Source organism: Lacerta agilis, chromosome 7 (genome assembly GCF_009819535.1).
Source record: "Lacerta agilis isolate rLacAgi1 chromosome 7, rLacAgi1.pri, whole genome shotgun sequence".
In the NCBI taxonomy this organism is placed as follows: domain Eukaryota; kingdom Metazoa; phylum Chordata; class Lepidosauria; order Squamata; family Lacertidae; genus Lacerta; species Lacerta agilis.
Genome location: NC_046318.1, coordinates 4,897,839 through 4,920,636, shown reverse-complemented (window position 1 = coordinate 4,920,636; position 22,798 = coordinate 4,897,839). Strand labels below are relative to the sequence as shown.

Here is a 22,798-nt window from a genome sequence, read left to right as displayed (position 1 = left end):
TTCTAAGCACTGCTATGGCTATCTACATATCTCGTAAAATCACTTACTATATTCTTCCCATGATGTAGAGAGGAGGAGAATATAGCCTAGAAGACCTGTCTCTGATGTGAGCACCTTATTATGAGTAGGAAAGGAAATAATCCAATATATATTTTTAATCCCTTGCATTGTGAATTGGTACAGTCAGGGGAGGGCTAGAAGACCCATGTTTATTTTCTGAACTTCCAAATCAGATATTGTATGCAACTCTATTCTTTTGATGAAATGCTGAACAATATGGTGATATAGTTCAAGTGTATGCGTCTTCCTCAGAAGCAGAGCCTTTACAATGCCTGTGTATATTGCTTGGCTCAGTGAATGGGACCTTCATTGAAAAGCTTTCTCAGGAAAGAGAGCTGGGCAATTAAATGCAGCTCCTCATACACTGGAAGAAAGATTAAACACAAGTAACTATTTTGGAGCAGCTCTTAGTCTTCACCAAAATCTCAGGTGTTTTGCATGAATATGTGCATGCTTGTGCATGCAGGTGTACATACAAGTCACATCTTCAACATTTCTGTGTGTGCTCATTCATTTCAGACCTCCTGCATTTGGCACACCTCCTTGGCTGAATTCAGCCCCAAACCCTTAGCCTCAGTAACTTGACATCTACATAAAACACAGCTATGACAGAAAATATAGACAAATACATAGTTTCTTCACTTGCTAATGTAACTTCTGTAGATAGAATAAATTAGAAGCACACGATTAACATAAAAATGTAAGAGGAGCATGTTGGATCAGGCCAGTGTCATATTTAGTTCAGAATATTATTTTCCTTGCAGCCAACTGGTTGCCTACAGGAAGCCCCAAAGTGGGACCTGAGTGCAACAGCACTCTCCTCACTTCTGATTCCTCACAACTGGTAGTCAGAGACATACTATCTCTAACTATGGAGATAGAGCCTAGATACCATTGCTAGTATGGAATGAAATAATGCTGTCCATGATTGTGTCCATTTCTCTTTTAAAACAACCCAGGTTAGTGGGCATCACTACCTCTCCTGGGAACAAACTCCACAGTTTAACTCAGTGCTGTGTGAAGAAGTATTTTCTGCTGCCTGTCCTGAATCTTCCAACATTCAGCATCATCGGATGTGTCTTAGTTTTAGTGCTATGCCAGAGAGGAGACACATATCCATCCGCACTTTCCATACAATGCATAATTATACACACCTATACCATGTCTTCAGGACGCGGGTGGCACTGTGGTCTAAACCACAGAGCCTAGGGCTTGCTGATCAGAAGGTCGGCAGTGCAAATCCCCGCAACGGGGTGAGCTCCTGTTGCTCGGTCCTAGCTCCTGCCAACCTAGCAGTTCAAAAGCATGTCAAAGTGCAAGTGGATAAATAGGTAAACGGGAAGGTAAACGGCATTTCCGTGTGCTGCTCTGGTTCACCAGAAGCGGCTTAGTCATGTTGGCCACATGACCCGGAAGCTGTACGCTGGCTCCCTCGGCCAATAAAGTGAGATGAGTACCGCAACCCCAGAGTCGTCCGCGACTGGACTTAGCAGTCAGGGTCCCTTTACCTTTATACTATGTCTTCACTTAATTGCCTTTTCTCTAAGCTGTATCAAAGTAAACTAAAAGGGTGAACGGCTCCACCCCCTTGCTTATTTTGGTTCATATTTTCCAGCTCTACCTTATCTGTTTTTAGGTAAGTTCACCAGAAATGTACACAGTATTCCAAAATTTATTTTCTTCTTTCCACAGCTGCCTCACACTATGTCAACATCTTCATCAAACTGCTCACTATGACCCCAAGGACTCATTCCTGTTTAGTCAGCATGAGCGTATATGTGAAACAACAGTTCTTTTGGCCCACTTTACATTTATTCATATTAAATTGCATTTGCCATTTTACTGCCCATTCACTCGGTATGGAGAGATCCTTTTCGAGCTTTTTGCAACCCATTCTTGTTTCAACCACTCTGAACTATTTGGAATTAGCAAACTTGGCTACATCATGGCTCACCCCAAATTTTAGATCATTTATAAACAAGTTCACTACTGATACTTGGGGGACTGCACTATCTACATCTTTCCATAGGGAGAACCATCACTTTATTCCTACTCTCCACTCAGCAATCTCCTCTTATTCCATAACTGCTAAACTCAAAAATCTTTTCTGCAGAAATGCGGGAAAGGGTATCAAAAGTGCAGTACAAATAATTCCTAACAATAAAACTTACCTCTTCATCATTAGCCTTTTCAGAATGAAAATTGTTTCCACTGTTGCCTGTAAAAGGCACGGCAGGTTTCTCACTGCCAAGAATATTGTCTACCATCTGAACATTGGGTGTCAGGAAGGCAAACTCATTCTTCCTGGTCTCAGAAGACAGACACAGCTGGTAGGAATAGGGCAAAGTCCCATCTTCAAAGTTGGGTGGGAAGATGGCACCATTCTTGGAATGGGGAACAGGACCAAAGCACTGTAGGAACCTGGGATGCCCTGATTGACGGAGCTTCATTGTAACGGCCAGAATCACAGTCAAGAGGAACAAGAAGGAGATCACAGCTAAGGCCAGCACCAAGTAGAACTGCAGGTCAGACTGATACTCCGAGCTGCTGGGTTGGCTCTTCATTTCTGGAAGGGCCTCCTGAAAGTTCTCAGCAAACACCAGGTTCAGAGTAATGGTGGCTGAGAGAGATGGCTGCCCGTTATCCTTCACCATAATGACCAGTCTCTGTTTCACAGCGTCTCTCTCTACAAAGGCCCTTGCTGTCCTGATCTCTCCAGTATGAGAACCAACCGTGAAGAGTGCTGGCTCAGTGGCCTGAGTCAGGTGGTAGGAGAGCCAGGCGTTGTGTCCAGAATCTGCATCCACGGCCACCACCTTGGTGACAAGATAATCTGCCTCGGCCGAACGAGGCACCATCTCAAACAAGGCTGAGCCCTTGGCTTCTTGTGAGGGAGATAGGATACGAGGGCTGTTATCATTCTGATCGAGAACAAACACTCTGACGGTCACATTACTGCTGAGAGGGGGAGAACCCCCATCTTGGGCCTTCACTTGCAGCTGGAACTCTCTGAATTGTTCATAGTCAAAGGATCTCTGGGCATAGATGGTGCCGGTCTCAGAATTAATGGAGATATAGGAGGAAATGGGAAGCTCCTCAATGTTGCTGTTGAGGATGGAGTACGTGATCCGTGAGTTTTGGTCCACATCGGGATCAGAGGCTTTGATGGTGAAAATGGAGGCACCTGAAGGATTGTTTTCTGGCACGTAGATGTTGTAGGATGGTTTCTGAAAAGTAGGGGCATTATCATTGATATCTGAGATCTGTAGTGAGATTGTTTTGTGTGTGGAAAGAGGTGGAGTTCCTTTATCAGTGGCTGTGATTGTAATATTATATGCAGGAGCTATTTCTCTGTCCAAAGGACTGTCTGTCTGGAGCTTGAAGTAATTGTTAGATGAGGGAAGAATTTTGAAGGGTAAATCATCCTGTAGGTAGCAAGTAACCTTTCCATTATCTCCACTATCTTTGTCATTCACATTGATCAGAGCAATGACAGTTCCTGGCAGAGAATCTTCAGGAACAGGGCTGAACATGGAGGCTAACGTCACTTCTGGGGCATTATCATTCCCATCAAGAACATTTATTTCAATGTTGCAGTGTGTCACTAATCCACCTCCATCCTTTGCTGCTGCTGTCATAGTATATCTTCTTGTTTCCTCAAAATCCAACATCTGCATAAGAGAGATTATGCCATGAACTGGATCCAGGCCAAATTTCTTTTGTCCATTCACTGGAATGTTGCTGAATTCATATCTGATCTGGGCATTTAAACCATCATCTTTGTCAGAGGCTACAACTTGGAGCACAAAGGAGCCAACAGGAGCTTCTTCATGCACACTGACCTTATAGAGCTGTTGAGTGAAAACTGGTGGGTTGTCATTGGCATCTGTGACATTAATCCATATCTGGGCAGTTCCAGTTTTTCTGGGTTCACCCCCATCCAACGCTGTAAGTATCAAGTGCAGAGAGTACTCACTTTCCCGATCTAAAGATTTCTGCAACACCAATTCTGCATTTTTATTTCCATCTTCCATTTCTCTAACTTCCAAAGTGAAGTACTGATTGGAACTCAACTGGTAGTTCTGGAGGGAATTCATCCCAATGTCAGGATCTTCAGCTTTCCCAAGGAGAAATCGTGTGCCTGGCAAAGTGGATTCAATTATCTCCAAGTTGATGTTATCATTGGGAAACAGTGGTGCATTATCATTAATGTCCTGAATTGCTATAGTTAAATGGAAGATATTGAGGGGATTTTCAACTACCACTTCAAAATTTACTACGCAAATGGGAGTTATGTCACATAGCTGCTCCCTATCTATTCTGTCACTTACATAGAGGTTTCCATTCTCTGCATTAATACTGAAATACTGCATTTTGTTCACAGAGACAGCATGCAGATTGCGCTTTGCAAGATCTCTTGTATTCAGTCCCAAATCCTTGGCAAGATTCCCCACAATCGAACCCTTTGCCATCTCCTCAGGGATGGAATAACGAATCTGCTCTGAGGCAGCCCAGCAGGAAGGCAACAAAAGTAAGAGAAACAGTACTTGCCTTCTGAGCATTCTGCCATTGTCGTTGTGCCTTCTATCCATCTGGCTTTACAACAAATTAGCTGCCTCCTTTTGCAGATCAGATCAAAGCCCCATCAAGGTGCAGGATCACCATAAGGAAAAATAAGCTGCCTTTCTTCTTAATGTTTACAGAAAGTGGTTGAATTTTCTTTTCCTTTTTAGCAGGTTCGCTCTTGTCTTTGTGATGTGCTGCTTGTCCGACTTGCACAGCAATGATTAAGCAGTCGCTCCTTAGGAAACACATCCATGGATCTCGTCTCTTCTCAGTCTGGCTGCCACACTGGCCAACAGTGACATCCTGAGGCTCAGATGGAGAACAGCAAGGGATTTTTTTCTCATTTAGTTGAAAATAGAACAGAAGTCTGGGTACTGTATTATATTTTGGAATGTGAAGGAGAAACATCCCAATACCAAGAGCTGTTCAGCAATGGAACCAATTACCAAGACGGGTTGTTGGGCTCTGCGTTGCTGCAGTTATTCAAGCAGAGCCTGGACAATCATATACAGTATTGGGGATTCTCTCTTTCCTGCAGGGCTTGGCATTGGGGTGGGAATCTCCTTTGATATGATTTCTGTGTTTCTCCAAGTGCGATTTTCCTGGTATACAAGGATCTGCTTCCACAATTAATGCTCAAGCATTTCTTTTTTCCCCTTCCTATTTTTGAATTACCTCTTCAGTGGCTTTTACTTTAAGGGGTTTTACTACAATGACTATTGCACTGTTTCGTCTGGAAAGAATTTGAACTAAAAGAGAAACTTGACTAAGCTTCATAGAATGGAAACCAGAACTATGGCACTGATATCCCAGCACTGATATCCCATTGATCTTATTTTACATTTCCTGATAGAAACATGGGCAATTGTTACTGATATCTGTGATTTCTGCTTGATGCCAAAGATATAATATCAAAATGTAACATATAATTTTACCGAATCACAGATCTTTTGCTTTTTCCCAGTTTTATTAGAAGGGATATTTCCCCCAAATAAATCAGAATAAACCTATGAGTTGACACAAACCAAAGTGTGTTAAACGAAAACAAAACAAACACAGATAGGGTTTTTTTAGTGTTTGATTAGAAACCAGAGCTTTTGTTCTCCTATACTTGTTAGACCCTTCCTTCTTCCTAAAAAATAATAATCATTGGCTTTGAGAAAGAAAAGGTGTTAGCAGGTGAAAGGAGGATTCCTTGGCCACAGAATTCTGGTCACCTGGGCCTGTAGTGACAAATATTGATATAGTATCACCCCCAGACTATGAACCTGCTCTTTCAGGAGGACCCCATCCAAAGCAAACAACTGACCAGTTATCCAGCCTCAGGCAGACCCACTCACAGCTCCTCTGTCTTGCCAGGATTCAGAGTTTTGTTGGCCCTCATTCAGCTGAACACTAAGCCTAGGCACTAGTTCAGGGCTTGCACAACCGCTCCTGATTCAGATGTTACAGAGAAGTAGAGCTCAGTATAATCAGCATGCTGATGACACATTGCCCCAAATTTCCCAATGACTGTCTCCAGAGGCTTCATATATAGATGTCAAATAGCACTGAAAACAAAATGGTACCCTGTGGCACCCAACAGCACAACTGCCATGGAGCTAAAAGACAACCACCCAATGCTGTTTTCAGAAACCAATTCTGGAAATACGTAGAATCAGAACCATTGTTAAACAGTGTCTCCAGTACCCATCCCATTAAGTCAGTGCAGAAAGATATAAAGGTAATTGTGTCAAAAGCCACTGAGAGATCAGGTAAGGTTAACAGGATTACTGCATACTTCCCCTGTACTTCTAGTAAAGATCACCCATCAGAGTGACAAAGGTCAATTCAGACCCATAACCGAGGCCTGAAAGCAGATTGAAATGGGTCAAGATAATCTGTTTCACTCAAGAGTACTTGTATCATCACTTCTGACATTGCGGTCTGACATTGTGGCTCCTTATGATATTCAAGTCGACTAGTAGTTTCAACCTTATCGTAAAGCAAATGTTTGAAAGACAGGTATGTACTTTTGTATGCCTCAGTCAGCATTCCTTCTCCCCTTTCCCTACTCCATCCCAACACCGGAGCACATTACTTCCCCCCCCCACCTATATTTTATGGATAAGAACAAATCAGTGTGCCTTCTTGACATATCATTTCCAGGATTTAATGATCCCCCGTGGCATTATTTCATGGGCAATGTTAGATTCACTTACTATGTGCTACAAAGGTTTCTCCTTCTCAAACACTAGATACCATGGGTGGTATCCAGTGCTCTAGACCCAAGGAGAGCTAAATAGTATCTACATTATACAATTCCACATATTATACAAAATCTATATTCTACACCATGTTAAACAGATAATTATGTAGATTCTATAGGAAGCAAATGCGCTATAAAGGACGACACATCAAGAATTGCACCTATAGCACAACTATCTCGGAAGAAATAATACTGAACTAATCCCTGGATTTGCACCCCAAAATGAATAAATAGTGGGGATAATTATTGATTCATCAAAGATAGAATCAGACCCAACTTTATTTGTTTTTTGTTTTTATCTGTGATCAATTCTTACTTCCAGGGGATGGAGTGCCCTGAACTTCAAAAAGCATGTCACATTTATACCAGCTGTAGAAATTATAAGGCACAAAGGAAGACATTGGTTGGAAAGGGGAATAATTACACTGATTTGACTGACTGGATTTTAATTTATAGTCCAATGCTTTAGATTATTAATTTTGTATGATTAATTTTGTTGTACTGATATATCTTATGTTTAAGATTATTTAAATTTCCTTATTGTTTTTGTTTTGTATCAACTTGGGGGTATGTGGATTTTATATGGAAGTGCTAATTCACTTTGCCTTTCCTTATATTAAAAGTTTCCTTTCACTACTCTCAATACATTGCTATGGTCTGTGACTATCACAATGCATTCATTCATGATAGGCCGTGGTGTGAGTTTTGGGCTAGTGATGTTCCAGTTCAAAAAGCAGAAAGGACACAGCTCAGTGGTAGAGAATCTGCTTTTCCTTCAAAAGGTTCAAAGTTCAATCCTCAGAATCTTGAGTTAGGAAAGGGAAGTTCTTCTGTCTTAAGACCTGGAGAGTTGTTTCTAGTTAGTGTGGACAGTACTGAGGGAACCCCCAGGTTTACAGAAGTACAAGAGGGGAGAGAGAGAGAGAGAGAGAGAGGGTGAAACCCAAACTGACCAAAGGCAGCAGAGCATGCTCAATAGAAACACAATGCTCAATGCCTATTGGAGGAGAAAAACAGAAAACAGGAGAGGAGGAATGGGATATTATGGAAAAAGCTGGCTGAAACCAGCCCCAACTTGTCCCCTTACATACTGTATGCTAGAGACCCAACCATTTGCAGCATTGCAGGCTATATAGAGATACTTGAATGTGTGTAGGTTCTATATGGAGATTCAGCTGAATTCATGAAGATCAAGATGAGGGAAACAGGGCAAAGTGTATACAAATATCCAAAAGGGAATCAGCGGGAATGAAATAATTAATTAAACTATATTACCTGTATATATGGAGATGAAAAAGTAAACGGATTATTGCAACATACTTTCAAATATTCAATCTCAGAAAAAAATTGTACCAATTGTGTAATAGCAAATACTTCTCAAAAGAAAACTCTATGAGATGAGTGAGCTTAAAATATATTAGTACAAAATGCAGGAAATGCCCAATCAGTTCACCATGTACTGCTGAAAATAAACTCACCATATCAGTTCTACCCATCTCAGAAATTAGGATATTGCCGCCATTGCCAGTCAAAGGTGCATCAGAGTTAGTGTTGCATGAAATATTTTCTGCGGTTTGAACATTGGGTGTTGGAAAGGTGAACTCCTGTATCCTGGACTCAGAAGATAAACATAGCTGATAGGAATATGGCAATGTTCCTTCTTCATAGTTTGGTGGGAAAATGACCGTGTTGTTTGAATGAGGAACAGGAGCAAAACACTGCAGGAATTTGGGGTTCCCTGATCGCCGAATCTTCATGAGAATGGCCAGAATCACTGTCAGGAGGAATAAAAAGGAGATCAAAGCTAAGGCTAACACCAAGAAGAACTGTAGATCCGATTGATACTCCGAGTCACTGGGCTGGTGGCTAATTTCTGGAAGTGCCTCTTGGAAGTTCTCAGCAAACACCAGGTTGAGACTCACGGTAGCAGATAGTGGTGGCTGCCCATTATCCTTGACTAAGATGATGAGCTTCTGCTTCACAGCATCTCTTTCCAGAAAAGCCCGTGAGGTCCTGATCTCCCCAGTATGGGAACCAATTGAGAACAGCCCAGGTTCTGTTGCCTGGAGCAGATAGTAGGAGAGCCAAGCATTGTGTCCAGAGTCAGCATCCACAGCCACCACCTTTGTCACCAGATAACCCTCCTCTGCTGAGCGAGGCACCATCTCAAACAAGGAGGAGCCCTCTACTCCTTGAGAAGGGTAAAGAATCTGAGGGCTTTGGTCATTCTGGTCCAGAACACACACCCTCACGGTGGCATTGCTGCTGAGGCGAGGGGAGCCTCCATCTTCGGCCCTCACTTCCACTTGAAACTCCCTGATTTGCTCATAGTCAAAGGAGCGCTGAGCATAGATAGTGCCAGTCTCAGAATTAATGGAGAGGTAGGACGAGAGAGGCAGCCCCTCAGTGATGCTGTTGCGAATGGAGTAGGTGATTTGAGCATTCTGGCCCACATCTGGGTCGGAGGCTTTGACCCTGAAAATGGAGGAGCCTGAAGGATTGTTCTCTGGGATATAGGCAGTATAATAGGGTTTCTCAAAGGCAGGGCAGTTGTCATTGATGTCTGAGATCTGCAGTGTGATGGTTTTGTAAGTGGAAAGAGGGGGGTTGCCTTTGTCTGTGGCTGTGACTGTGATATTGTACTCTGGAGTTCTTTCTCTATCCAAGAGGGCATCTGTGAGAAGCTTATAATAATTATTGGAGGCTGATACCATCTTGAATGGCAAAGTATGTTGTATGTCACAAGTAATCTTCCCATTATCTCCAGAGTCTCTATCATTTACATTAATAAAGGCTACCAGGGTTCCTACTGCAGAGTCTTCAGGGATGGGGCTAGATAAAGAGGCAAGAATCACTTCTGGCGCATTGTCATTCTCATCTAGGAGTGTTATTTCAACATTGCATTGCGCCACTAATCCTCCCCCATCTCTTGCTTCCACTGCCATTGCATATTCTTCTAGTTCCTCAAAGTCCAGGGCCTCTTTAAGTGTTATTGTCCCTTTTTGTGGATCCAAGTAGAATTTCTGGTTAGCAATTTCAGGGATGTTACTAAAATTATAGCTGATTTGCGCATAAGAACCATCATCTCTATCTGTGGCTTTCACCTGAACCACTGAAGACCCTTTGGGGGCATTTTCTTTCAGCTTGACTGTGTATACTTTTTGAGTGAAGACTGGTGGGTTGTCATTTGCATCAATGACGGTGACCCATATTTTGGCTGTTCCAGTTTTGGCAGGCTTCCCTCCATCCACCGCCATAAGGATTAATTGGAAACTGCTTTCACTTTCCCGATCCAACTGTTTATTTAATACTAATTCTGCATATTTCTTTCCATCCTTTCTTTCTCTCACTTCCAGAATAAAGTATGGATTTGTGCTAAGGCGGTAATCCTGGAGAGAATTCACCCCAAGGTCAGGATCTTCAGCTTGTCCAAGGCGAAATGTGGTGCCTGGTAAAGAGGATTCACTTATCTCCAGCTTGATATCCCCATTTACAAAATGTGGCACATTATCATTAATGTCTTGGATCTCTACAATTATATGAAAAATATTCATAGGATTGCCAACCACCACTTCAAAATTGATGGAGCAGAATGCAGTTGGACCACATAATTCCTCTCTATCAATCTTCTCCCTTACATGCAGATTTCCATTTTCTGCACTGAGAGTAAAATATTGCTTTTTACCTAGGGAAAGGATATGCAGATTGTAATTTCCCATTTCTCCATTATTCAGGCTCAGGTCTTTGGCCAGGTTTCCTACAATGGAGCCCTTTTCCATTTCCTCAGGGATGGAATAATGAATGTCCTCTGAGGCAATCTGACCACACAGAGAGAATAATAGGAGAAGAGGTACTTGCCTTCTTAGGGATCTGCTGTTTTCCTTCTGCCTATCTTCCATCCCTCTTGCAGGGATATGTGCTTTATCCTTGTTTTCTGTAATCAGCTGAGCTGATGAGGAGTTTCACATTCCCATCAGGATGCAGAAGTGCTCAATAAAAGATGGTAAAACAAGGCTACTGGTTGCTGCTGAATTTCTGTACTTTGCATTGGTTTTTGTTTCTCAGCAAAACACTTTGGAAGTCCCTGTGTTCTGCTGTTTCCCAGCTCTGTGTGACTGAATAATCACATTGCAGAAGCAGCAGTTCACTGGATTTTCAGCTCCACTGTGAGAACTATGTTGGCCAACAGCGGCACTCTGAGTCTCAGATGAGGAACTGCAAGAGGTTTCTTATGACTTTGCAAATAACATACAAGGGATTTCTTGCCACTTTCTTGTATGTGTGGCTAGCAAGCAAAACACAAAACATATTTTGTGATTTTGCAAAAGCAACAACCCACAATGTATTTTTTATATTTTGTCATTACAACCCACAGTAACTTAAGTTCTTTTGAGTATCAATAACAGTAGAGGAGAGGTACCTGGTAATCACATCTCCCTCTACCTTGTTATTGTGAGAAACTTGAGATAATGTTACAAAAGGCTTCCAGGACTTGCAACAACTTTTTTCATTTAAAGAAATATAATGTCTTCAATAAACCTTCATTGAGGTATGCAGAGGTATGCATTTAAAACAACTGTGATATGGTTCTGTTGTAGAATAAGAATATTAATATTTCAGTTTTGTATACAGGCCTTCCCCTCCATTTACGTGATATCAACCCGCTCACAACCATGTATAAGTGTGGTGTAGGGAAACAATTAAATAATTCAATTCAAATCTGGAAATGCCAGAAGAGTGCTGAAATGTCCACGTGGATAGCAAGAAGACCCTCCCTGAAGCCCAAAGAGGACGGCAATGAGGGCAGAGGAAACCCAGAAGAGACTGGGTACAGCGAGGCTTTGTTTAGGCTGCTCAGCCTCCTTGCCTAAGAGCTGATGAGCGGGGTAGCGCTGCAGCAGCCCCTTCCCCATGCATCCTGCAGCCTCCTGCCGGCCTCATAACTTCAATTCTAGTTGTGGGTACTTTTTGGATACACTAGAGCACCAAAGAGGGCATTTAAAGGGTGTCTGGACGGGGGACACTTTACACGATTTCAGTTATGCCTGCAGGGGCCAGGAACATAACCCCTGTGTAAGTGGAGGAAGACACCTGTACTATTCAGAACTATTCCAGATGTTATACAGCATGAATCTTTGATTTGCTACAGATGTATGTATGACATTTAGTTAAATCTGGTTGATTTGCATGTACAGTATCTGTTTGACACACACTTACAGATGTGTTTATTGACGGCTTGCTGCCAATGTTCCCCATATCTTTTTGTCAGTCAGTGACCTTTAGGGACTATGTACCTAGTTACTTTGGCATATGCATCTGCTTACTGCAACATTTATGAAGTGCTAGTGGTGAATGAATTTAAAAAACCTGAGCTATGTTATTCTGTCAGCTTCTTACCATAAATATTTGCTAGAATCACATAGATTAGTAATATATTTCCAGCTACTAAGAATGCTGTAGGTTTCTTGACCTGCAGTCATTCAACAAGAATGAGAATAAGGTCAGGCTTAGCCTAACAGATATATCTGCCACCAGCCTGTCCATGAACATATAACTTGTCTTCCATTCTTAGCTCTTGTTCCTTCATCTGCAGCCCATCTAGGAGACCTCCTGCCTCTTGTCCTTGCTTGCTTGATACGGCCAAGATTTGACCAAATTATAATTTACCACTATAGCCCTGGCATGTGACATAATTATCAAAGTGATTGTCTGGCAAACTTGGCTACAAAATAATCTTAGGATATAAATCAATGACAAGTGTTGCATTTTCTGAGAGCAACCTTAAATAAAGACCTCTTTAATTGCCAATTGCTGAAAGGTATATAGCAGCTAGAGTAAGTCAGATGTAAACAATATTTCCATTATAGTTATGATAAAAAGTTATTGAAAATACAGCACAAATAATTTTTGAAAAGAAAATTTACCTTGTCATCATTAACTTTGTCCAAATGCAAATTGCTTTCACTTCTCCCTGTGAAAGGAACATCAGATTTCTCACCACTAAGAATATTGTCTGCAATTTGTATATTTGGTGTAAGAAAGGTAAACTCATTCTTCCTGGACTCTGAAGACAGACACAGCTGGTAGGAATAGGGCAAAGTCCCATCTTCAAAGTTGGGTGGGAAGATGGCACCATTCTTGGAATGGGGAACAGGACCAAAGCACTGTAGGAACCTGGGATGCCCTGATTGACGGAGCTTCATTGTAACGGCCAGAATCACAGTCAAGAGGAACAAGAAGGAGATCACAGCTAAGGCCAGCACCAAGTAGAACTGCAGGTCAGACTGATACTCCGAGCTGCTGGGTTGGCTCTTCATTTCTGGAAGGGCCTCCTGAAAGTTCTCAGCAAATACCAGGTTCAGAGTCATGGTGGCCGAGAGAGATGGCTGCCCGTTATCCTTCACCATAATGACCAGTCTCTGTTTCACAGCGTCTCTCTCTACAAAGGCCCTTGCTGTCCTGATCTCTCCAGTATGAGAACCAACCGTGAAGAGTGCTGGCTCAGTGGCCTGAGTCAGGTGGTAGGAGAGCCAGGCGTTGTGTCCAGAATCTGCATCCACGGCCACCACCTTGGTGACAAGATAATCTGCCTCGGCTGTACGAGGCACCATCTCAAACAAGGCTGAGCCCTTGGCTTCTTGTGAGGGGGACAGGATACGAGGGCTGTTATCATTCCGATCGAGAACAAACACCCTGGTGGTCACATTGCTGCTGAGAGGGGGAGAACCCCCATCTTGGGCCTTCACTTGCAGCCGAAACTCTCTGAATTGTTCATAGTCAAAGGATCTCTGGGCATAGATGGTGCCGGTCTCAGAATTAATGGAGATATAGGAGGAGATGGGAAGCTCCTCAATGTTGCTGTTGAGGATGGAGTATGTGATCCGTGAGTTCTGGTCCATGTCGGGATCAGAGGCTTTGATGGTGAAAATGGAGGCACCTGAAGGATTGTTTTCTGGCACATAAATGTTGTAGGATGGTTTCTGAAAAGTAGGGGCATTATCATTGATATCAGAAATCAATAGTGTGATAGATTTATGAGAGAAGAGAGGGGGAGTGCCATTGTCAGAGGCTGTTACTGAGATATTGTACTCTAGAGCTATTTCTCTGTCAAGAGGACTGTCTGTCTGGAGCTTGTAGTAATTGTTAGATGAGGGAAGAATTCTGAAGGGTAAATCATCCTGTAAATAGCAAGTGACCTTTCCATTATCTCCACTATCTTTGTCATTCAAATTGATCAGAGCTATTAAGGTACCAGGCAGAGAATCTTCAGAGACTGGGCTAAACAAGGAAACCAGGGTTATCTCGGGGTAATTGTCATTCTCATCAATAACTCTTATTTCAACTTTACAATGTGTCTCTAATCCACCTCCATCTTTTGCTGCAACTGTTAAAGTATATTCTTTGGTTTCCTCAAAATCCAGTAGCCCTATAAGTCGGATTGAGCCATTCAATGGATCTAGACTGAATTTCTTGTTGGCATTCTGTGGTATATTACTAAAATAATACCTGATTTGGGCGTATGAACCTTCATCATTATCAGAAGCTGCAACCTGCAGCACAAGCGATCCAACTGCAACACTTTCCCTCAAACTGACCTTGTACACTTCTTGAGTGAAAATAGGTGGGTTGTCATTGGCATCTGTGACATTGATCCATATCTTGGCAGTCCCCGTTTTTCTAGGTTCACCCCCATCCAACGCTGTGAGGATCAAGTGAAGGGTCTGTTCGGTCTCTCGATCTAATGGTTTCTGCAGCACTAAATCTGCAAATTTATTTCCATCATGAGTCTCTTTAACATCCAGAGTAAAATACTGATTGGAGCTAAGGTGGTAATTCTGGAGAGAATTCATCCCAATGTCAGGATCTTCAGCTTTCCCAAGGAGAAATCTGGTGCCTGGCAAGGTGGATTCCACAATCTCTAACTTAATATTAATTTTCAAAAAATATGGGGTATTGTCATTAATATCCTGAATTTCCACTGTTATATGGAAAACATTTAAGGGATTTTCAATCACCACTTCAAAATTAATCAGGCAGAGTGGAGTTTTGTCACATATTTCCTCTCGATCTATTCTGTCATTTACATAGAGGTTTCCATTTTCTGCATTGATACTGAAATACTGCATTTTATTCACAGAGACAGCATGCAGATTGCGCCTTCCTAAATCTCTGGCATTCAGTCCCAAATCCTTGGCGAGATTCCCCACAATCGAACCCTTTGCCATCTCCTCAGGGATGGAATAATGAATCTGCTCTGAGGCAGCCCAGCAGGAGAAAGGCAAAAATAAGAGAAGCAGTACTTGCCTTCTGAGTGCCTTGCCATCCTCTTTCTGCCTTCTGTCCATTCTGTTTTCTGATAAAATACTTTTCCAGATTGTTTTGAACAGGTTTTTCAGTAGAATAAGAGACACACCTGTTAGATAGAATAATCTCGCCTTTTCTTAGTGTATTTAAACCAGTAGCGTTTTCAGCTTCTGAGCTAGACTGTTCTTCCTTTGTGTTCTGCTGTTTCCATTATCTGTGCAGTTGCTTTGAGGCATCACAGTACAGGAAGGATCTGTGGATCTGTTCCTAGACTGGCTAACAGTGACACTACGAGGTTTAGACAGAGAACTGCATGAAAAGCAGACCCAGTTCAATTGAATAAATAGAGATACTGATTTGGATTGCTTACCAATATAAGGCATAGTTTATTTTAAGTTAAATGAACAAGTCACCCCCTGAAGCGTGACCTAGTAGTTTTATTCAATATTAATTGTACACGTGTAGAAATCTTTAAAACAATTGTTTTTTTGAGTCTCTTAACCTGTGTATTTTATCTTCTTTTTAAAAATACCATTGCAATAGTGTCCGGCTATTTATAAATAGTGTTTATAAATCTGTAAATTAAATAAATAAAACAAATGAACATGCCTCCCAGGTCTACTGCAGCTTTCCCATGTCCTTGCAGGTGTCACACATGGCACAAATAAGCCATTCTGTGGCATGTTGTGTTGTATGAACCTGGGATAGCTCAGTTAGTAGAGCATAAGACTCTTAATCTCAGGGGCATAGGTTTGAGCCCACATTGGGCAAAAAAAAATCCTGCATTGCAGGGAATTGGACTAGATGACCCTCATGGTACCTTCCAACTCAACAATTATATGATTCTATGGATCATGGTTTGCTTGTTTCACACAAACCATGAGTGGTAAGACAGTAACAAGTCTAGAAGATATGTTGGCTTCACACAACAAGTCTTACTATGACTTGCTTGTGCAGCACATAGTGCCCACAGCGGCGGGAGACATGTCTGTGAGTAAGCCATGATTTAAAACAAACTATGGCTTAGCATGATGTGCAAAGCAGCATACTATATTGACATGTATATTTTAGGTCTGGATCCATGGGACACAAAACAGGTGACTGCCTAGGGCAGTTTGCAATCTAAGCTATCTCCTCAACTATCTTCTGAACAGATGAAAGAAAGAGTACAAGAAGTTTGTCACCTTTAAACCTGGCAACGTTGACCTGTGTGCTCAGTATTATATTAACATTCCTATTGTTGTTGTGTGTTTTTGATTCACATGAAAAATATATAACATAGGTGCCCATTCAACTAAAGTTTTAGATGCAAATTATTGTGATTTCGGTCAAATCCATGCATGTGTATTTGTTGTTTTATATGAAAGCAATGAATCCTGCATCCATCCCTTGCATCAAAGTTCTGAGATGGACTACAAATGCAATATAGATACTCAACAACTGAATAAAAGAATAAACAAGAACTGGAAGTGTAAATGTGTTTCCATAGTGAAATATGAAGATGACACAATTTCATTAGAAGCAGATCAAATGAAGATTAGAAATCACAGGATAGTGTGGTAAAATAAGGACGGTGTGTTTTTCCTGTTTGTATGCAAGAAGTTTCCTGCTCATATGGAGGAAACTACATATCACTGTGGGTGATCACATGGTACATGCACTTCTGTCAGACCCTTTATTCCACATAATGTCTCCCACCAACTTTTCCTAGTTGTCTAAAGTAAAGTTTTGATACACATTGACACTGTCTATAAAACTTCCAAAAACAAAATTGGATACGCTTTCTCATCTTTACGGTCACATTTTTCTCTTAGAACACCTCTCCTTCACCTAAGACAACAACAAAAATATAGTAAGGGGGAGGGCAAATCGCATTACCCTGGTATCTCTCTAATTACAGAACTCTGATTTTATTCTGAAGATCTTTTGGTCTCACGGCAGACGCCTAAATGTCCCTACATTGCATGGTCAGATAATAATGCTTCATAGGGCTTATAGAGCACAGAGGTAAAGAAAGACAAAGCAACTATCTTGTGAAGAGTTGTAAGATTTAAAGATAACAGTAGAGAAGCTGAACATGCCCCAGCATTGTTACTACTGCTACTGTTTATGCCACAGGCTCCAACGAAAAGCAGCAGTCCCCCTGCCAAATATATTGTTATGAGTTTGTGGGTGCCAGACTCCCCTAAATTCCTGGACTCAACACAGGTTAAAATGTAAGACAGGTGAGCTTCCTCATGAAGTAATCACCTGGGAGATGAGCCATTAAGAAAGAACAAGAGAACAGTAATGGGCCATTAAGAAAGCAAAAGCTCTGGGCCAGACAGCAATTGGGTGGGCACCTCCCCTCTCAACTCAGAATTTTAGAGTAGAGTTTAGGATTGGAGTGGAATGAAACAAGGCAGGACTATTGCATGGGAGGCTGGTATGCATCTTCCCTATTACATCTAGTTTTGATAGTCTTAAAAAAATTAAAAACCAACTCCTCAATCAGTGTTAAAAATCTGTAAGGAAAGGGAGCCCTTCATGAATCACACTTCAGCACTCTTTCACTCCCAGAAAAATTAGTCAGATAACACCCACACCCATAGAACTATAACAGTACCAACAGGGACATCACAAAAGGTAACAAACCTGAATGCAAAAGCAGATGCTCAATAAAGAAGAGACGTTGTTAGCCCTGGCCAATGTATTGATACATCGCCCAGGACAGGTTTGAGAACAAGAGCACAATGGTTCCTTCACCTGGTGGTATACATGGCACCTTCACCATATATACTGAGGCAGTTTCACCCTGGCGCCTCACAGGGCTAGGCCTAATGCAGCTCGCTCCTCGCTCCATTTTTCAACATTGCAATGTATCACTATATCACAATGTCTGGTTGGTGATACATCACTATGTTGAAAAGCTGGTAACACCCAACCCTAGACATTGTAGACCTCCACATAAGCTTTGTACAAGCAAATCAGGCAGTAGGACTGAAGAAAGGCATGGATTAGATAGATCTCTAAGAACTGTGAGAGTTATTAGGAATTTCTGCAGCTGTGAACCTTAAGTGCAACTAACACAAGAGGAAAGTTAAGAACATGAAACAAAGCCCACTCCAATAACCAGGTAGGATGAAGATCAGCAGGAGCTAAGGTGCTGCTCAGATCTGAAAGGGTTGCAGGGATGGTGTCAGCCAGCAACATAGTCACAGTAGCTAAAACAGAGAGAGGTGGGAGCCAGTAGTCTTATCCTAAGAGGATTTATTTAAAATATGTCCTAAATTTAAATACAGTATTTATTTGAAACAATAAAGTAGTTGCTTCATTATGCATTGACCCCAAAACACCATAGCTCTTTACATCTTTGTTATAAAAAGCATAAACAGGCTTTCTCTTGGTTTCGTCATGCAATAATAGAATAGTGACTATTGAATAAAGGGAACCAAAGTATTGACATTTATGTACTCACCTGATGGATTGCTGCCTCCTCCGTAACTGTGTTAGAATCACCTATAACTAACAATGGGCCTGGTTTATCAGGAGCCTGTTGTGGTGTCAGAGTATTGGTACAGCTTCCGATTGGAAAAAGGATCTGACTTTTCCGAGAGCCTGAAGTCAGTGAAACCTCGTGGCAATAAGACTGAAGAAATGCTCGGACTCCATCAATCCCCACAAACTGGGAGATGGGAGCACCATCAAAATGCACACTTCCATTGTCACACAACTGAGAATTTTTCCACCTGCGAAGTTTGAGTGCCAGTAACACAAGGAGGAAGGCAAGGAACAAGCAGGAGACAAAAGCCACTGCAGTCACCAAGTAGAAGGTGAGATCTGACTGTGGATCTTCAGATACTGGGACACTGCTCAGATCAGTCAGCATGTCAGGGATGCTGTCAGCCAAGACCACAGTGACAGTGACTGAAGTCGACATTGAAGGCTGCCCATTGTCCTTGACTAAAACCACCAGACTTTGCTTGAGGGTATCTTTCTCCAGAAAGAATCGGGCTGTCCTAATCTCTCCTGTGTGGAGCCCCAGAGTGAAGAGCCCTGGCTCAGTGGCCTTGATCAGCTGGTAGGAGAGCCAGGCATTCTGGCCAGAGTCCGCATCCACAGCCACCACTTTAGTGACCAGGTAGCCTGGCTCAGAAGAGTGAGGGGCCAGTTCTATCCCAGTGGAGCCGTCGGTGGGAGGGGAGGGGTACAGGATTTGGGGAGCATTGTCATTCTGGTCCAGGATGAAAAGAGTTACTGAGACGTTGGAGCTGAGTGGTGGAGAACCTCCATCCTGAGCCTTGACTAGGAACTTAATTTCCTGAAACTCTTCATAATCAAAGGAGCTCAAGGCATAAACAACCCCCGTTTCAGAGTTAATGGAGAGGTATGAGGCGAGAGGGGATGTGCTCATATGATTTTCAGTGATGGAATATGTTATTCTGGAATTCTCTTCCCAGTCTGGATCACTTGCTTTCAGGGAAAAGACTGAGGCTCCTCTTGGATTATTTTCTAGGAGATAAGAGGAGTAGGCTGACTGTAGAAAGAGTGGGGGGTTGTCATTTGTGTCTAACAGCTGCAGTGAAATAATTGCAGAGGTTGATAATGTTGGAGTCCCATTATCAGTTGCTGTAATAGTGATATCATAGGTCGACACTTGTTCCCTGTCAAGGGCTCTGTCAGTCACTAAAGTGTAAAAGTTGTCCATTGTTTTTTTAAGTTGGAAAGGAAAGCTGTTGGGAATCGAGCACATAACCTCCCCATTGACTCCTGAATCTCTGTCTTGGACATTTAAAATGGCAATGACAGTTCCAGTTCGTGAATTCTCAGGGACAGAGTTGAGTTCAAAAGTTATTGTTATTTCAGGTGTGTTGTCATTCAAGTCTGTAACAAAGATCACAACCTTTGATCTGTCACTTAGACCGCCCCCATCCATGGCTTGCACCTCAAATTCATATAAGGATGAGTCCTCATAATCAAGATTCCCAATAAGGATGATTTCGCCTGTTGTGGAATTTAACAGAAACATTTGGGAGTCCCTTTTTGTGATTTTTTGGATAGAGTATTTTATATCTCCATTGATTCCTTCATCCATATCAGTGGCTTGCACCGTAGAAAGTGTGGACCCCTTGGGAATATTCTCCTTGACACTCACTTCATAAAGAGGTTGGCTGAAAACTGGTGCATTGTCATTTGCATCAAGGACAACGATGTGGATTTGTACTGTCCCAGACCTGATGGGATCACCTCCATCAGTAGCTGTGAGGAGTAGATCATAATCTGATTGCTCTTCCCTATCCAGAGGTTTTTCCAATACCAGCTCTGCATGTCCTGCCCCATTTTCTCCCATTTGCACATCCAGAGAAAAATGGCTACTGCCTGTGAGTTGGTAGCTCTGTATAGAATTTATCCCCAGATCTGGATCCTGAGCTTCAGGAAGAGGGAAGCGGGATCCAGGTGTAGACAGTTCACTGATTTTCAGTTCCCATCCCTTCAGCAGAAAGAAGGGAGCATTATCATTTATATCCATGATTTCTACTTCAACAACATAAAGCTTTAAGTTGCTCTCAGCAATAACTTGAAACTTTAAGATGCACATTTCTGCCCTTCCACAGATTTTCTCTCTGTCTATCCTCTCAGAGGTTTGTAAATGGCCAGTATTGAAATTCAGTTCAAAATACTGAATCATACCTGTACTAGTTACAATGCGTAGTCCATGGTCCAAAAGCTGCTTCCGATCTATCCTCAGGTCCTTTGCAATATTCCCCACAAACGAGCTTTTCTGCATCTCCTCTGGAATGGAGTAGTGGATCTGTCCAGAAACTGCGTTCCAAATATTCACCATTACAAGACATTGTATGATTGTTTCTTGGTAACTCCATGGCCTCTGTTTTTCTTCCATTTCCTTCCACGAAAAAGAATATTACTAGTTCTTGTTCAAATAGCTTTTATCTGTCCTTTTTTATTTTTAAAGCAAAACCTGCATCGTTTTGTTCCCTGAACTGTCAGTTCCATTCCAGCCTATCTGCAAGAATGGGTAGGCTGGATCACTCCATGTGTGTCTGCTGGATTGGTGAAGAGCGACACCCAGAGTCACAGTGAGAAAATGCAGGTTCTTCACACTAGAATTGTAATCATTCTGCTTTTCATCATGATTTTTTCCCCTGCTGCTTATGCAGAGGTTATTTGATTCAACATTACAAGACTATATCGCTGCTATTCAATTACCATTATTTTCCAGGGCAAACAACTCTGTGTGCAAGGTGTACAGTAATACAGCTATGATCCATATATATGAATAGTGATGTTGTTTTCCAAGGTTCACGTGTCCTCAGATGTTGCCAACATTATAGCGGACTAACAAATTAGTGTCTGTTCCTATATTAAAAATGGGAGGAAATTATTTGCATTTTTGGTGGGGGAAGGGGATTGCTGATGATCTTACACTTAGGTGGCCTAGGGTTTTCTCTTTTTATTCTTGTTTAAAACAACAACTCCACACTGGTCACAGTGGTGTGAGGCTCTCTCTCTCCAGCTTCTCAGCGGCTGCATTTTTAGGGAGTAATGGAATGCAACATAGTATTGTCCCATTCCCAAGGCATTCCAAGAAGTGCCTCCTGCAAGAAACTGGAGAGTGCGTTGTGACAATTCCGTCTGGCCACACTTCCTGCAGTGCCATAGGTGATACATGACATGATGTAGCATAACCTCCCCAAGGCATTCCAGGAAGTGCAGCTGATGGGAAGTGGCAAAAAGAGCCTTGCACTACTGCTAGCGGTGTGCAGATATTTTTTTTAAAAAAAGTGAAAAAGCAAGAAAAACGGGGTTGAGAACCTTCAAACACCTCATAAAGTTAAGTAAGGTAAATGAAAACTGCCCTAAACACTCTGGCAAAATTTCCATCCCCTCTACCTTAACAAGAGCGATTTTTCTTTTTTGGGGGGTGGGGGCGTTGCAGTAATTAAAAGTGGTGAGCAATTAAATAAAAAGCTTTGTAAAATTAAGTCTTAATTTGGCTCTCTCTCTCTCTCTCTCTCTCTCTCTCTCTCTATATATATATATATAGGCAAGTCTTCAAAGATTTGTGCCTCTCCTAAAAGCTTTCCTCTTCTGTCACAGCTCACCTATTCTCTGAAGATGAGGGCATCCAGAGGAGAGCCTCAGAAGCAGATGTCAGTGCTCAGGTAGGATCTAGACTCCTTTCTCTCTCCAATTTGCATCCGTTTCTCGGACACCTCTGCATTCCCATTTGGTGCCCCAGGTTCTTAAATCTTCACACTGAAGTGTCTTCGTTATTTTCAGAGAAGTGGAATTGTTGTGTCTTATTGCTGACAGCTGATATTCATTAACAGGTTTAAGTTGTCTCTCTTCAACCAAGAAAGTAAATGTAAAGAATCGAATGTAGATTTAAAGAAAGGCCACAACTGTATGTCACATTCACCCCAGCAGTGCTTCTAAACAGAAAGGCAGGAGAGTCCATCTTGCCTTGTCTGCCTTCTTTAGGCAGCTCCACTCTGACTTGGATCTTTGGTTCGGTCCTAAGGCTGATCAATTTGCTGCCCATTTGTGGACCTGAAGAGGCTGCTCTTGCCATTGGTTGTCACAGGCCATTAAACATCTGGGATCAAGTCCTCTTCCCCT

At 42.1% G+C, this 22,798-nt stretch overlaps 1 protein-coding gene across 1 annotated transcript; it reads right to left on the bottom strand.

Moving 5' to 3' along the window:
* Positions 1-1,146: 1,146 nt before the first annotated feature.
* LOC117049629 (cadherin-23-like) lies at positions 1,147-14,724 on the bottom strand. Its single transcript, XM_033154428.1, has 6 exons — positions 14,470-14,724; positions 12,799-13,854; positions 12,272-12,344; positions 8,367-10,823; positions 2,232-4,282; positions 1,147-1,152 (listed from the first exon to the last, which is right to left on the bottom strand). The coding sequence occupies exons 1-6, from the start codon at positions 14,722-14,724 to the stop codon at positions 1,147-1,149; spliced, it is 5,898 nt and encodes a 1,965-aa protein (XP_033010319.1).
* Positions 14,725-22,798: the final 8,074 nt, after the last annotated feature.